We start from the raw sequence: 16,897 nt of genomic DNA, 5'->3' as shown, positions 1-16,897 counted from the left end.
TTACTAGCTGTGTGACCCTGGGCAAGTCACTTAACCCCAATTGCCTCAATTTAAAAAAAAAAAGAGAGATTTAAAAAAAAAAGAGCAATAGTCTGGCAGATTAGGTCAAGCTGCAAAGATCTCAAGGATGGGATGGTCCTTTGACATGTTTGTTGTTCCTGAAGAACCTTAGATAAGAATGGAAAGGCTTATAGCCAGAAGGTTGGCAGTTGGGCTAATTAAGTTTATGGTTTACCAAGGAAGTAAATGAGAATACCGAATGGCCCTAAACTGGGGAAACACCCTGTTCTAACTTCCTCCAAAGACAATCAACATGTCCCTATTAAGCACCCATGCACCAGGTACAGTTTTAGGTTCTGGGGACAGAAAGACCAACATGAAAGTTCCTCCCCTCAAGGAGGATGCAATGTATATGTAAATACATTTATACAGGATACATGCAGAATAAACACAAAGTCATTTTAGATGGGGTGAGGACACTCAGAGCTGTGGAGATGGGGAAAAGGCTTCATGTAGAAGGTGGGGTTTAGACTTTGTCTTAAAGGGTTTCTAAGAGGCCAAGATGAAGAGGAAAATGTGTTACAGGAAAAGGGGAACAGCAGGAATAGAGTTGAAAAGGCTGTTCTGGGTGAGGGACAGAAACGGGGACTTTTTTCTGTAGTCAAGAATTGGGAAAGGTGAGGCCCAGAGAGTCTGCCCCTTATTCACTCTCAATTAATGAGTCTATGGACTCTTAAATCCAAATCACTGATAGATTTTCCCAGAGGGTTATGAAGCCAAAAGCATCAACCTTCATAATACAGGCATTAGATCAGATTAGAACCTTAAAGATTATCCAGCACAGGGGTTGCTTAATTAATTCAACATGAATTTAGGGCCTTTTACCCCAGTATGTCAGTAAACATTTACTAGCACCTATCATGTGCTGGGCATGGTGCTAATCTCAGAGGATAGAAAGAAAGATTAAAGATAGTCCCTGCTCTCAAGGAGCTCACAGTCTCATCAGGGAGACAACATGCAAACCACTATAAATCTACAAACAAGCTACATACAGGACAAATTGGATAAAATCAATAGAGGGAAGGCATAGAATTAAGGGGGATCAGAAAAGCTTCCTGGAGAAGGTAAGATTTTAGCTGGGACTTGAAGGAAGTCAGAAGGCAGAGATGAGGAAGGAGAGCATTGTAGGCATGACAGACAGTCAGTGAAGATGTCTGGAGTCTGGAGGTGGAGCCTCTTCAACAGCAAGGCCAGTGTCCTTGGATCATAGACTACATGATGGGCTGTCTGTGTAAGAAAACTCAAAAGGAAGGGGTTGGGGTCGGAGTGGCAGGCAGCAAGTATGTGATCTCTGTCAAATGACCGCAACAACTGACACACTGCCCAAAGAGCTGAACTTCATCTCTGTCATCACATTCACTCTATAAATGAAGACAGAAGTAAAAGTCATATATCCAGGACATGTGAGATGGAAAAAGGAAATCGGTTGGCCATTGATGGGGAATGGGAAAGAATAGTTAGACAGTCCAAGCAATGTACTGGTACCTTAGTGATAGGAAAAGAACCAGAGGAAAGTCTATACTGGAAATTCTTCTTCTTCTTCTTCTTCTTCTTCTTCTTCTTCTTCTTCTTCTTCTTTTTGCAGGGCAATGGAGGTTAAGTGACTTGCCTAGGGTCACACAGCTAGTAAGTGTCAAGTGCCTGAGGCGGAATTTGAATTCAGGTACTCCTGAATCCAGGGCTGGTGCTCTATCCACTACACCACCTAGCTGCCCCCTGGAAATCCTTCTTTTTTTTTTTTTTTTCTTATGAGATATTTTATTTTTTCCGTTACATGTAAAGATAGTTCTCAACTTTTGTTTATACATGCTTTACAATTTCAGATTTTTCTCCCTCCCTCCCCTCCCTCCCCCCTCCCCTAGACAGCAGGTAATCTGATATAGGTTATATCTATATATCTCTATACATATACATATAGATATATATATACACACACACATATATATACACATAATAACATTAATCCTATTTCTGCATTAATCCTGTTACAAGAGAAAGAATCAGAGCAGTGATGCAAAACCTCAAAATAGAAAAAAAAACACAACAGCACCCAAAACAAAAGAAATAATATGGTTCAATCAGCATCTATACTCCACAGTTCTTTCTTTCTTTTTTTTTTTTCTTGGATTTGGAGATCCTCTTCTATCATGAGTTCCCTGGAACTCTTCTGTACCATTGCATTGGTGAGAAGAATATAGTCCATCACAGTAGGTCAACACTCAATGTTGATGATACTGTGTACAATGTTCTTCTGGTTCTGCTCATCTCACTCATCATCAGCTCACGTAAGACCCTCCAGGTTTCTCTGAACTCTTCCTGCTCACCTGGAAATCCTTCTTAACCTGTTTTGTGGCATAGACCCTTCGGGCATTCTCGGGAAGCCTATCGATTCCTTCTAAGGACAAGGTCTTTAAAGGCATCGAGGAAATACATAGGATTCAAAAAGAAAATGATTATATTTAGTTTTTTAAATATTTTTAGGGGCAACTAGGTGGCCCAGTGGATAGAGGACCGGCCCTGGATTCAGGAGGACCTGAGTTCAAATCCGGCCTCAGACACTTGACACTTACTAGCTGTGTGACCCTGGACAAGTCACTTAACCCTAATTGCCTCACTAATATATATATATATATATATATTTTTTTTTTTTAAGAGCCTCATGGACCCCAGATTAAGAATGTCTGATCCAGGTAAAGAGGAAGAGGATTAAGTAAGAGAAGGGAGCTTTTAACTAGGAATTTTTAACTAGTCCTCATATGATGGGGAGTGGGGAGCCTTAATGATGTGAGACTTTTATTATGAGCTGAGACCCTACCATGCTTGACTGAAATGCCACCAAAGGCTCTGCCTATGTGAGCTACTGAGGCAGAAAGTTGCAAAGGAAATAGAAACAAGCTTCATAAAATCCGAGGGGGAGGTGGGTGGGTGTCAGGGGAGGTGTTGTTTCCTGAGCTGTTTATCATCTTCTCCCATCCTCCCTCCTTTTCAAAGAGCAGGTGGAATTAAGCTTTCTAACGTCCGTCGTCCTGGGCTGTAGCTCCCCAAGAGTGGCTGGAGAGATAGCCTTAAATTAACTCACAAAGAGATAAACAGCACATCGGGAGCCAGCTAATCAACTAGACTCCAGACTGGGGCGGGATGGTGAGTTAACATGGAAAGAGACCACCTGGTTCAAACCCCTCATTTTACTGTGGCTTAAACTGAGAATCAGAGGGGAAAGTGACTTGTTCAGAGTCACACAGGATCTGAACTAGGGCATAGGACTAAAGCCTCTTTGGAACCTCTACACTCTCCCCAAATGGGAAACCAGTTTTCATTCCCATCCTCTTTCATTCATTCACACAGTTCGGCTTTGTTTTCTGGGACTGGAAACCCCACTAGACGGATATTCTTCTCCCCGCCAGCCTTTCGATTCAAATTCCTAGCCTTTGAATGTTAATTTGTGACCCTCTGGTTCCTGTGTACTAATTGCTAATGAGATGCTAACCTGTAGACAGGAAGTTGTGGGGGAGGGGGAGGTTGGAAATGGGAATTTCACAAGTGTAGGAGCTTCCTTTGATGTAGCCACCTAGCCCTTTGAAGTCTCCTCCTCCACAAAGAAGCACATTCCTGTCTTGCTGTTGTTCAAGGAATCATGCTGGGCTTGTAGCTCCTGGGGAGCTTTCCTCTGTTGGCTGAATCGGGTGGCCTACAGAAAGTAGGAGATGAGACCCAAGTATCAAAAATACAACCATTTCCCACCCCCACCCCTCCTTCCCTACCCCACTGCCTCTTCTCTTTTTCCTGGTCTAGGGAAAGGAGAAAGGGAAATCATCGTGGTATTAGGAGTAGCTAAGGTGGCACAGTAGGGATATAGAGCTCTGGGCTTGGAATCAGAGGCTCCTGTTCCTAAATTCAAACACAGTCTCAGATGCTTACTAGCTATGTGACCCTGGGTAAATCCTTTAACCCTGTTTGCCTCAGTTTCTTCATCCATAAAATGAGGTGGAGAAGGAAATGGCAAACCACTCCAGTATCTTTGCCACGAAAACCCCTGGGGGGGGGGGGGGGGTCACGGAGAATCACATAACTGAACCTGGGACTCAAGTCGCTTAATCTCACTGTCTCTCAGTTTCTTCATCTTTGTCATCAGGTTAATAATACCTGATTTCTCCTAGAGTTTAGAACTGGGAGGAAACAGAGATCATCCAACAGCCTCATGTTACTGATAAGGAAACTAGGGCTCAAATAGGAAGAAGTGACTTGTTGGAGGTCACACACATAGTCATTTTATTCCTCTCCAGTAGAATGTAAGCCTCTTGAGGGCAGGGACCGTTTCATTTTTGTTTGTTTTTAATATCTTCACCACTAGCACAGTACCTAGCTGTCAGTCAATAAACAATTATTAAATGTGCAAAGAACCTAGGCTAGGTATGAAAAATAAAAAGCAGAAACAAGGGTCCCTGCTCTAATGAGAAGACAATATTCAAATCAATGATTATATACAAGCTATACGTGGTATAAATGGTAGATCATCCCTGAGGGTTACTGCACTAGCAGTTATGGGGTGTTTGGGGGGCTGGAGGGAAAGCCTCGAAGCAGGGAGGGAAAGAGGTGCCACTGGAAAGGCCTCTTGCTGAATGTTAGTTGAGCAGATTCTTGAAAAAAGTCAGGGAGGGAACCCATGAGGTAGAGATGAGAAGGGAGAGGCACCTAGTGGGTGCTTCACAAATATTGAGCAGAATTGAGATGGAATTCAAACCCACAACTTCTGACTCCACCCCTACTACTCTTTCCATTATCAAGGGGCATCTCCCTCATCTGATAGTAGTAGAAAAGGTGTTTGTTGTTAAGCGTATAGTGTTCTAAGACACCTTGGAGTTGCTATTATTATTATTGTTGTTGTTGTTGTTTCTATTATCATTTCTATTCACATACCATTAGCTAGGGAAGGGCATCTTCTCTTCCCCCAAGTGGGTAAACAGAGGTGCAGGAAAAATGTTAGCTATAAAATGACAAACCCAGCAGCTGCTATGCCTGGTCTAGAATCCACAGTTTCTGAGCCCCATGTGTGCACTTGGAGACAAAAGGAGTAGGGCTCAAAAGTGAGCAGCTTGGAGAATAGCTCATTCTATGAAGTGGATCAGTTAATAAATATATCTTTTCCAGGCAGACCGCCCATAAGGGCCAAGCCACCTTGCTGTTTCTTAATAATCATTACCTGCAAGGGGGAAAAAAAAAGCTCCGCAGAGGGAGGGGCAGGAACAGGGGTGGGTTAGGGGAGAGCAGCAGATGGTCAACGTGGGATGGAGCAGACTGGCTTATTTGGTATTAAAAACAGTGCAGAGTCTTTCCCAGCTTTGATTAAAAAAGATTTATTCCCTAGACAGCTGGCTAGCACAATCCTTTCAATTCCCCACCCCTTGTTCTTCTTCCCTTTACCCCCAGGGCTTTGGGACCAAAATTCTCTACTTCTGTACACATGGAGACCAGGGTGGTGTCATGGAAATATTCCTGCCTTTTTGGAGTCAAAATGTTGAGTTACAGACATTGGCTCTTGCTAACTGTTTGATCCTGGATACCTCATCTTATACCTCTGCACCTCAGTTTCTCCAGCTGTAAAACAAGGAATGCTTGCCCTGATTATCTCATATGGTTATAATGGAAAAAAATATTTTGCAAGCCTTAGAATGTTCTTATATATGAAATCAACCTAGTTTATTGATTAATTTCACATAGACAATCACATTTATTAATTGCCTACCAATCCACAATATTGAGTCACTTCCTAGAGTGTCAGCTAGGTGGTGCAGTGGATAGCATGCCAGGCCTGGAGTCTGGAAGACGTGTCCAGATCTGACCTCAGAAACTTACTAGCTGTGTGACTGTGGGCAAGTTATTTCATCTCTGCCTCAGTTCCCTCATTCGTAAAAATGGGGATAATAATAGCACCTACCTCCCCAGGTTGTTGTAAGGATCAATTTAGATAATAATTGTAAAGTGTTTAGTACAGTATCCAGCATCTGGTAAGTGCTATAGAAATGTTAGCTATTATTATTATTATAAAAATGAGTTAGAACCAAATGTGATGTCTTCTTTAAAATTTCCCAACCTCCATTAAAAAAAGGGCCCAAAGAAATTTGTCATCATTTCTTAAATAGAAAGATAAGAATAGGAAAAAGTGAAATAGAAAAACACTGGACTTGGAGGCAAAAGGCTTGGGTTTGAATCACAGCTCTGCCATTTAATTGACTGTGAGACCTCAAACAAGTTACTTCACCTTCTCTGGGCCTTAGTTCCCTCATCTGCAAAATGAGGAGTTTGGACTAGATGACCCCAGAGATCTTTCTTGGCCTTAAAATTCTGTGTGACACCAGACTACCTTGTGACTGGCAGGATGGGGCATCTGGGCTATATTTCTTTGGAATTTATTAAAAAATAGAAATACAGAACCTATATTGTGTTTTGCTGGATCATGGAATTTAGAGATGGAAGGGATCTTTAATGCATTTTTTTTTTTTTACAGATGAGGATAGGATACAGAGTTAAGTGACTTTTCCAAGATCACGTGTTCAATCCCCAGCAACTGAACCCAGGTCTTCTTACTCTAAAACAGTCATCTTTCCACTTTTTCACTAGTTTATCCTCTTAGAAATGAGAGAAAGAAAAAAGGCTTTGCAGTTTTTCCAATGACTGTTTTAACTTAAACTTCCCCTGCAAAATATCCACTTAACTTTAGTCTAGATGGACACTTTGGACAACAGCCTCTCTTATTTTAAGTGCTTTTGGGGGGTGTCTCCTCAAACACTTCTGAATAACCACACTACATGCCATATCTTCTCTTTCCTCAAAAAGCAATATTAATCACTCTCACTCACACATATGCATCGGCTACAACTCACCATTTCCAAGCAAAGCTACTGCCTATACAGTTGCCAAAAACATATACACAGATAACTTGCTGTGCAGCATATGGGCATAGAGCAGACTACATAATCAGCTAGAAACTACATACACACATGCACACACATACACACACAGAGTATGTATCTGTCTATATCCATCCATCCATCACCAGTTAATGTTAACTATGAATCAATAGCCAGTTGACTTTAGCAAAATCTCCTTTTGCTGATCAACCATTCAATCTATTGACCTATTTTATCACTGCATCCCTCTAGGGATCACTGGCTCAGTACCTCCCAGTCCTTGGCTTTATTTTAGGGCACCACAGAGTTGGGAGAACAGAGCCTGCCCTGTGAGTCCCTCCTTTGTATTTTTTATGCTGGAATCTGACTGTTCTACTTGGGAGCTGTAGAAAACCACCTGAGCTTTGTTTCTCTCGACAACCAAAACTCATGGAGACCCTGAAAAGAGAGAGCTAAGGATCCCCAAATTTCAGCCTCTAGATTCTCCCACTGCCGGGACCATCCATCACACCCAAGTTAGAAGACAAACTTCTTTTGCTACCATCAAACTGTGCCGTGTTTATTCATCCATTTATTTATTGATTTTTGCTTGCTAGGTAACCATGTGAACCTACAGCACAAGGGAGAAGAGAATGCTGAGCATGCACATGTGTACATAGGCACAGGTGCAAACACGTATGGTGTTTAATATTCAGCAGAATGTTAAAGGAGGGCAGACCCAATGCCCAGTTTAGCTAGGGAAGAAGAGGCTGAAAAACACACTTATACTCCCGGGCTGTGAGGAATCCAAGGATCCTTTTCTCTTGAGTGTTGATTTTTAAATTTTTTTTTGGTCATTAACATTTTTTTAATCCAGTAAGAATAATTCAGGAAGCAATATATTCAAGTGGTGACTGCAAAAGAAGAAGAAAACTTCTGCCAGGTCCTCTCAAGTCTCATTCCCTCCCCCAGCTAAGCTGACTAGGGGTTTGTATGCCCTAGAATAGGGCTTCTTCAATTTTTTCCACTTGAGACCCCTTTTTGCCAGAAAAATGTTTACATTACCCTGGGTATATAGGTATATAAAATAGGTATACATTACCTCTTACTGGTGCCAAGACCCTAACATTCAGTTGCTGGGCCCTAGTTTAAGAAGCTTTGCCTTAGGGGCAGCTAGGTGGCGCAGTAGATAAAGCACCGGCCCTGGATTCAGGAGGACCTGAGTTCAAATGCATCCTCAGACACTTGACATTTACTAGCTGTGTGACTCTGGGCAAGTCATTTAACCCCCATTGCCCTGCAAAAAAAAAAAAAAAAAAAAGAAGCTTTGCCTTAGGTAAAGGTTTGAAAATTGAAGGTTCCTTTTCTATTACTCCCCCTCCCCCACTAGGGGCTTTCCGCTAAATACCACATTTTATATATCACAAAGTAAAGGCCTACAGACGACGGAAATGAGGTTTTTTATGATTATAACATTATCATCTATGATAAGTAATATGGAATAGCAAAAAAAATGCCCAACACATTTGAAGTGTTCTATCTTTTTCATTTCTTCTTCCCTTGTTGGGACCTAGGGGGCTTGGCTAACTTGCCTTCTTATAGATAAGCTTACAAAATCCTCCCTTCATTTTGAACAAAATTGAGTTTTATGTAGAATCACAGATCTAGAGCTGGAAGGGACTTTGACATCTAGTCTACCCCCTTTATTGTATAAATGAAGAAACTGAGGCCCAGGCATATAAAGTGACTTGCCCATGGACACATAAGTGGTAAGGTCTGCACTAAAGGCAGGAAATAAATTCAGGGGCTCTAAATTCAGAGATAATCCATTTTTTTAAACTTTACTCTGTTTACTTTTCAAAGAATATGAGAGGTAAAAGGATCTTAGAGATCATCTGGTCCCTCCCCCTCATTTTGCAAATGAAGAGAGTTAGGCCCACAGAATCAGGGACTACCCCTGCCTGGCCCTCACTGCTCTTAAGTGTCAGACTCTGGACTCACCCCCAGGTGTCCAGATTCCAATTCCACGGGACCATACTCCCTCCTGGGACTGTAGCACTCACTTTCCTTTTTTTTTTTCTTTTTAAATAGTAATTTTTTTCTAATTACATGTAAAGGCACTTTTTACCATTCATTTTAAATTAAATGTTGAGTTCCAAATTTTCTCCCTCCCTAAGATGGTAAGCAATTTGACATAGATTATATATATGTGCAATCGTGTTAAACATATTCCCATATTAGTCATGTTGTTTAGGAAAAAAAACAGAACAAAAGGAAAAAACTATGAAAAAATAAAGGAAGTGAAAATAATATGCTTCCATCTGCTTTCAGACTCTATCAGTTCTTTCTCAGGATGTGGAAAGCATTTTTCAACATGTCTTTTGGACTTGTTTTGGATCATTATATTGCTGAGAAGAGCTAAGTCTATCACAGATGATCACCACACAATGGTGCTGTTACCCTGTATAATGTGATCTGGTTCTGCTTACTTCATTTTGCATTGGTTCATGTAAGTCCTTCCAGGTTTTTCTGAAATCTGCACCCTTATCATTTCTTTCTTTCCTTCTTTCTTTTCTTCTTTCCTTCTTTCCTTCTTTCCTTCTTTCCTTCTTTCCTTCTTTCTTTCTTTCTTTTCTTTCTTTCTTTTCTTTCTTTCTTTCTTTCTTTCTTTCTTTCTTTCTTCTTTCTTTCTTTCTTTCTTTCTTTCTTTCTTTCTTTCTTTCTTTCTTTTTTGGCTGAGGCAATTGGGCTTAAGTGACTTGCCTGGGGTCACACAGCTAGTAAGTGTCAAGTGTCTGAGGATGCATTTGAACTCAGGTACTCCTGAATCCAGGGTGGTTACTTTATTCACTGGGCCACCTAGCTGCCCCCCACCCTTATCATTTCTTATAGCGCAATAGTATCCCATCACATTCCTATATTACAACTTGTTCAGCTATTCTCCAGTTGTTGGATATCTCCTCAAATTTCCAGCTCTGTCATAAATACTTTTGTACATTTGTACTTTCTGCTTTTTTATAATCTCTTTGGGATACAGACCTAGTAGTGGTATTACAACATTTACTTTCCAAGAAACACACACACACACACACTTCAGTGGGCTTTGTTAATAGCTTCTTGTCCATTAGACATCTCTTGGGAAGCCCTGTATTGATAAACCCCATCACTGGGACTATGCAGAAACTCTGTGAATTGCAGTCAGGGAAATGCAACAATTAGGTAACAAATGGGCATCGTTGGTCTTTTTGAGTGAAGTGTTTTGATTTGGGTTTGTTAAAGAAAAAAAACTACTAAGAAAATTATCCAAATAACTAACTGTCCAGTTTTGTATCTGCCTCTGTAGTCTACCCAAAACACCACTGGGTCAAACTCAGATGGAAACTGGGGCCACTAAACTGTATATAAAAAGCCATATTTTAACGTTAACCATGTTCAATTGTATTTTTCTTTATTTTGTTGAATATTTTCCAATTACATTTTAATTTGTGAGGGTCTAGAAAATTTGGAAATGTACTGAATTCTATTGAATGGAGTCACCAAACTCTAAGTTCAACTTCTGCCTTAGACAAATTTAGTAATAGCTGTGTGATCCTGGCTGGGCTCATCACTTAACTCTCTTTGCCTCAGTTTCTTTATCTGGTAAAATGAGGATAATAATAGCACCTACTTCACAGTGTTGTTGTAAGGATCAAATAATGTGTGTAAAGCGATTTTGCAAACTTTACCTTATATATAAATATGATGATGATCTGCAGCTTGAACCCAAACCTTCAAAAACCAGCCAACTTTCCTTAGAGCTGCATTTTCATTTATTTATTTGTTTATTTATTTATTTTTTTTGTCAGGGACACCTACGGCAGTCTAGTCACTACGTGGGATTATATAGAATACAAAAGCAGCCAATAATGTTTAAATATTGTTTTAAAATTTTTTTTAAAAAGTTCACCGACTCCAGGTTAAGAACGCCTTATTTAGAGGGTCTGCACTAATTAAAAATTTAGATACCTAGATGTTAGGGTCCAACAAAAATATCCATTGGAGACTACTCAGACACAAGTATTCATTTGGGAGTGAATGAGTTAATGGCAGCGAGAAGCCTGAGCCAAGTAGAAAGAAAAAATCAGAAGAAAAGAAGAAAAATTGGGGGGAAGAATCTCTCTTTGGGCTGTGGAGCCATGTGGTGAAGGGGGCGGGGGAGCCCAGTTAGTCGCCCCTGCAGTGCGCAGCCTCTCACTGCTGCCGCTGGAAGGGCCGAGCGCAAAGAGGTTATTTGTGGTTAGCTTTGATCCCAAGGGGGAACCTGAAACTCTCACATTCCTGGCATAGCAGCCGCCTCTTGCACAGTCCAACCTCTGTGGCTCGCGGTACAGCTGGAGGAGCGCAGTCTCGCTTCCAGCAGTCACAGAGGCAGGATCTCTGTGCAGGGGAGCTGAGCTGCGTGCGGACTTTTCCTTGCGCTCCTGTGATTTTTCCAATTCTTTTAAAATTTTAAAAAAATTATTATTAAAGTTTTGTTTTGGCACTTCGGCAGCAGGGGTAGAAAGGGGCCGCAAATAAGTCAAGACACGCACGCATTCTGCATTTTCTCCCTCCGAAAGAGCTCTGTACGGCGAGCTCCCCAGCGACTTCTGTGTGGCTGGGTCTGAAGTTCTAAGACTGAGGCTCTCAGGCTATGGGTTGGTAAGTTTCACCAGGGAAATTAACGCGTTCTGTTTGGAAGTTCGTAACTTCTAGAGTACAGAAAGCCGGCAGTGAGGGCTCGAGCACCTCGGACAATTCAGAGAGATCCTAGGGGAGGTGAGAGCGGATAATTGGGAGCTGGGAAAGGTCCCATTCTTCGGTTCTTCTAGCGATCCCAGTGCTTTGGCTACTTTGCGCGACTTTTGGAGGTTTTTCCCCGGTTTGGATTGGGGAAACCTTCCCGCAAACTGGATCATTCCAGCCTGGGGATACTTAGGGATAGGGGGACACGGGGGGATATCTTAGCTCTTGACCCTGGCTCTTGCAGTGTCCTTGAAGCCTTTGGATTTCCAAGTTTCCTGGTATTTGGAAACGGGAGGAGCGGGGAGGGGAGAGAGAAAGCTGGAATTGATTAAAGAAGGGGGGGAGGGCAATCCAAGAATTATTTGGTTAGTTTTGAGTTACAGGTGCTTTTGCCCCCCAACTAGTTAAAGAAATCCTCTTTGTCTTGTTTGGAAAAATGCTTTCCGGAGCCATAAGCCTGGCTCTCACTTAGAAAAAATGTTAATTGCAATCCAAACCCTGATGATGTCAGGGCAGAAATATTTGGAAAACAAAGAGGGAGCAGAGCAGCAAAGGAAATATAAATACTTTTCAGATGGCAATCGGTCGAACACTTTGGAGGTGAATGAATGTTCCCATTGGTTCTAAAACTAGACTCAGAAGTTATTTGTATTGGGAGAAAGGGTGGAATCTAGTTACAGTTTGGGGACTCTGTTGCACAATTTGTTAGAAAGCCTGGTTTAATTTAGGCACCTAGGAATCTCAGTATTTTGGAGAGGATTTTCAGGGGATTCCTTTTCCCCCCATCCCGCCTTATTTAGTGGAACATTAAGTGTTACAAAAAGCAAGAAAATTAATACTTTGGGGGGAAGGTGATTATTTTTACAATAATTTATAGCTCCAGCACCCTCCCTAAAAAAACAACCCAAAAAGGACCTGTAGTTTATGATGGTCTTATGATTTAGTTATTTGATATTTGAAATGCGTGATTTTTCATCAGATCCAACATTACAAATAATTAGCTTGCCCTCAAGATGGGACGGCTTGCATAGCACACCTTGGGTGCTCAAGTGATGGAGTGTCCGAGGTAGATTCTGTATTGTCTTAATATTCTCTTCTGACAATCTTCATTAGTGAACCGACTACTTATTAGACTGTGATTATTTTAGAAAACGGCCTCTTAATTATGAAACATAAGGGTGGTTTGGCTCCTGAGGATTTTTGTTGGTTCTGGTAAATTGTGGATTTCAGAATCTCTCCACTCCTTGCCTAGGAGTGGTAGGCTGGTATGATGAAAAGATTGGGTGGAAAGTTATGCTGCTTATGCAATTTCTAACTTACCAAAGATCCTTCCAGTGTCATAATTAGGTTGTGGAGTTTGGTATGGAATGAGGGGGAGGGGAAGGAGGATGGTAGCCTCCATGAGCAGCTAAGTGACACTGGATAGAGCCTGGAGTCAGGAAAACTGAATTCAAATCCTGTGACCCTGGGCAAGTCACTCAACCTTAGTCTGCCTCAGTATCCTCCTCTGGAAATGGGGATAATGATAGCATCTACCTCCCAGGATTTCTGTGAAGAGGAGAAAATATTTGTCAAGTGCTTTGCAAGGCTTACGGCTCTATATAAACGCTAGCTGCTCTTATTGTTGTTGTTGTACTCATCAAACTAAACTGGTGATTTCTAGATATCACATCAGCTTAGAGACTTGTATGGATGCTAAGGAACATCCCCAAATTCATCCAGCTCTCTTGAGATGGTCACTTCAGTATAGCTTGGGAAACAAGGCCCCTCTTCAGAATCACTATCATAGACTTCTATTTTACAAATAAGTTTAATGTACAAATCAGTTTGGTTTTTGATGGCTGAAGAGCTAAGGAGCATTGTGGTGATGGTGTTGCCTTAGGAGTCAATAGCTTTCTACCTGCCAGAGATGATGATTTGGAAAGTTCTTCCCTCACACACCTTCACTGCAGCCAGGCCATTGGGCCCCTACTAGACTCAGTCCTGGGCCATATTGAAATTATGGCCTTCCCTCACCCCTAGAATTGCCACTGTCGGGAATGTGCTATTACTGTTAATTATGGCTACAGCTATTATGAATTACTATTAGCAGACTGAGGAGGAGAGCCACTTAGACTCTGTACAGATAGTGTAGAAAAAATATCCAGGGAAATTACCTCTTTGTTACCTTGGATTTTTCTGCTGCATTAAGACACTGTAGATTAGACCAGGTGAAAGGGTGTATGGTTTTTAGCTTCCAGGGACCATGTGACTTAACTAGTGCCTGTTGGCAGGACATTCTTGCTCCAGTGGCTTGTTAAATAAAGTCTCTGTTCACAATACCATAATTCATATTGGATCCTTTCCTCCTTTATCTGACACTGTGGATTCATTTCCTCCTTCTTCATTTCTAATACTCACTGTCTCAGAGTATCCCCAAGGTCAACCCATGACATTGGTTCAAACATGGAAAGGTTTGTACAAGTCAGCTTAGCTTGTGCCCATTCCATTTGGGGGGGGGGTGGAACTAACACTTAGGCTAACCTCCTTGTGCCATATTGATGTGAGTTATAGCCTTTTCATGATTAGAATTGGTTCACCTTCCCTAGGGAGTGGGAATGGGCATTTTCTATAGGCGTCACTGAACTCCTTTGAATGACAGAGAAGGCAGACCCTACAGGGGAGTTATTGGCCCTTATCTGGGGTGTAGGGCTAAATGATATGTTTTTCTGGACAGAAAGAATAATGGGGTTCCATGAAAATGAAATCCCATTAAATAGTGTTCTATGGAAAGTCCTTCTCCCCATTCTCCTGGGCCAGTGGAAGGAACCCCACCCTTAATGACTCTACGCTTCCCTTGCAGGTGTTCATCCCTGGCCAATCGCTATTAGATCGTCAGGTAATCAGGAGACCTCCGGTTGTTTACAAAAGAGCAAAGAATGAGAACTGTGGAAGATTCTTCGGGGACCGTCCTGCACAGGCTCATCCAGGAGCAGCTGCGCTATGGGAACCTGACAGAGAACCGAACCCTGCTGGCTATCCAACAGCAGGCCCTTCGAGGAGGAGGTGGGGGCACCGGGGGCAGCCCCCGCTCCTCCCTGGAGAGCCTGACTCAAGAAGAGAGTCAGATGGTCCAGCAGTCCACCCGGCAGGAGCCCCAGGGCCAGGAGCACCATGGCGACCCTGCCTACTTGGAGAATGCCCTCTACCGCTTCTACCAGCCCCAGAGCAAGGGCGAGGAGCTGCCCACTTATGAAGAAGCAAAAGTCCACTCTCAGTATTACGCCTCGCAGAGAGGACAACAGGCCGGCTTGCCTTGCCCGGGGGCCCCTGTGGACAAGGAGCCCCGCCGAGGCAATGTGGCCAGCAGCAAGAGGCAGGATGAGTCTCTGAAGGAGCTGAAGCATGGGCATGTGAGGTCGCTGAGTGAGCGCCTCCTCCAGCTGTCCCTGGAGAGGAATGGTGCCAAGGCCTACAACCACATGAGCTCCTCGCACAGCTTTCCTCAGCTTTCTCGCCACTATCAGCTGTCAGCCCCGAGGGGGCACCATACTGAGGGCCTGGAGCCCCGGGGTCCCCCGCCAGAGTACCCCTATATCATCCCGCCCCAGGAGCCCTTTCCAGGCGGTGACCCCAGTCACTATTCCAGAGGCAGCCCTGATTTCCAGCATCCTGAAGTCAGGTAACTCACAACAGCTCTCCTACCTTGATTCAGAGGTTTAATGGGGGAGGGGGTGTTTCTTTCCCTGACCCCACCCCCACAATTAGGTTTTCTAAGCCTTCCTTAGAGTCATAGACCTAGGGCTAGAAGGGATCTTAGACTGTGCTGATGAGAAACTGAGTCCAGGGTTAAGTGACTTGCTCAAGGTCAGATAGGTAATATGGATTAAAAGCAGTATTTGGACACAAGTTCTGTGACTCGACTCCAGAGCCCTTTAACCTGTATTCAGAAAACCATGTGCTCTTCTGTTAGCCAGGTATGTGAAGCATTCCAGGTACAAGTCTGTCTGAATGAGCCAGAAGAAATAGTAGTGGTGGCTGACATTTGTGTTTTCTATGCATGCACACCTTCCTAACAGCCTGTGAAGGTAGTCTAGGTAGGGTGCTTCATCGTCATTTTCATTATTCAAAATATTTTGTATCGGCCTATTCAAGAATACACAGGTGGGAGGTAACCAAGACAAATCTCAAACCTGGGGCACCCTGACTCCAAATTTAATGCTTCAGGAAAATCAAAGTAGAAGCAGAAGGAATGATTTGAACTTGGATATATATTAGGAAAAGCTTCCAGCAACCAGGGGCTGTTGCATGTTGGGGATATATTTTATTATTTTAAATTGATGCCTTTTGTTTTTAGATTACATTTATTTCTGAATATCACCTCCTAACTCCCACTGATAACAAATTAAAAAGAGGGAAAAAAAGTTCAGAAAGACCAACTACTTCCCAGCTACCTACTTAAGATCAAGATGCCTGTAGTTCCCCCCCACTGAGCCCTAATACTAAGCCAAGATAAGAATAATAGCATTTATATGACACCTACTATGTGCTAGACACTGCTCAGAAAATATAATCTCATTTGATCCTCACAACAACCTTGGGAGGTGGGTGTTATTATTATCCTCATTTTACTGTTGGGGTAACTGAGGCTAAGAGGTTAAGGGACTTGCCCAAGGTCACACAGCTAGTAAGTGTCTGAGGATGGATTTCAACTCAAGTCTTCTTGACTACAGGCTAATCCACTTTACCAACTGGCTGTCTGTAGATGAGTCCGTGCAGAGTCATCTTGAGTTGGGAATGTTCCTGTCTGGAACCACAGTTTCTACTTTAGAACTGGGGCCTTTCCCTTTCTGCCTTGGCTGCTTCCTCCCTTATTAAGGAAGCAGTGAGAGCCCTGGGAGGTGGGACCAGTGTGTATCATCTCCATTTCATACTTGCCTTCTTTGGGGTTACATTTCATTTTCATATTTGAAACTTGTGACTTTGTCTGTGACCTGTTTGCTCAGGGGAAGAGATCTCTTTCTTTAGTGAGAAGGTAGACTTAGAGAATGTACCTGATGGTAGAGAAGGAGCCAGGCGACATGTTGACTTATAGTTAATGGTTAGGGATTCGGAGTGTTGTGTACCCACTTTTATCTTCTCAATCTGTAGGTTATCTTTGTAATTTTAGGAATATGGACAATTGTCTGTAATCAAGAATTGGGAAA

General features: G+C 42.5%; 1 protein-coding gene across 2 annotated transcripts in view; it reads left to right on the top strand.

The window, feature by feature from the left end:
* The first annotated feature begins 11,242 nt into the window (after positions 1 to 11,242).
* The window catches only part of AMOTL2 (angiomotin like 2), a 28,452-nt gene continuing 22,797 nt past the window's right edge, over positions 11,243 to 16,897 (top strand). For both annotated transcript variants that reach the window (XM_043998309.1, XM_043998308.1), the window contains exons 1-2: positions 11,243 to 11,627; positions 14,554 to 15,372. In XM_043998309.1, coding sequence (XP_043854244.1) covers positions 14,630 to 15,372 — 743 coding nt within the window. In that variant the 5' untranslated portion in view covers positions 11,243 to 11,627; positions 14,554 to 14,629. The remainder of the gene's footprint in view (positions 11,628 to 14,553; positions 15,373 to 16,897) is intronic.

Source organism: Dromiciops gliroides, chromosome 3 (genome assembly GCF_019393635.1).
Source record: "Dromiciops gliroides isolate mDroGli1 chromosome 3, mDroGli1.pri, whole genome shotgun sequence".
In the NCBI taxonomy this organism is placed as follows: Eukaryota; Metazoa; Chordata; class Mammalia; order Microbiotheria; family Microbiotheriidae; genus Dromiciops; species Dromiciops gliroides.
The sequence above is the reverse complement of the archived record's forward strand: the minus strand, read 5'-3'. Positions and strand labels throughout refer to the sequence as shown.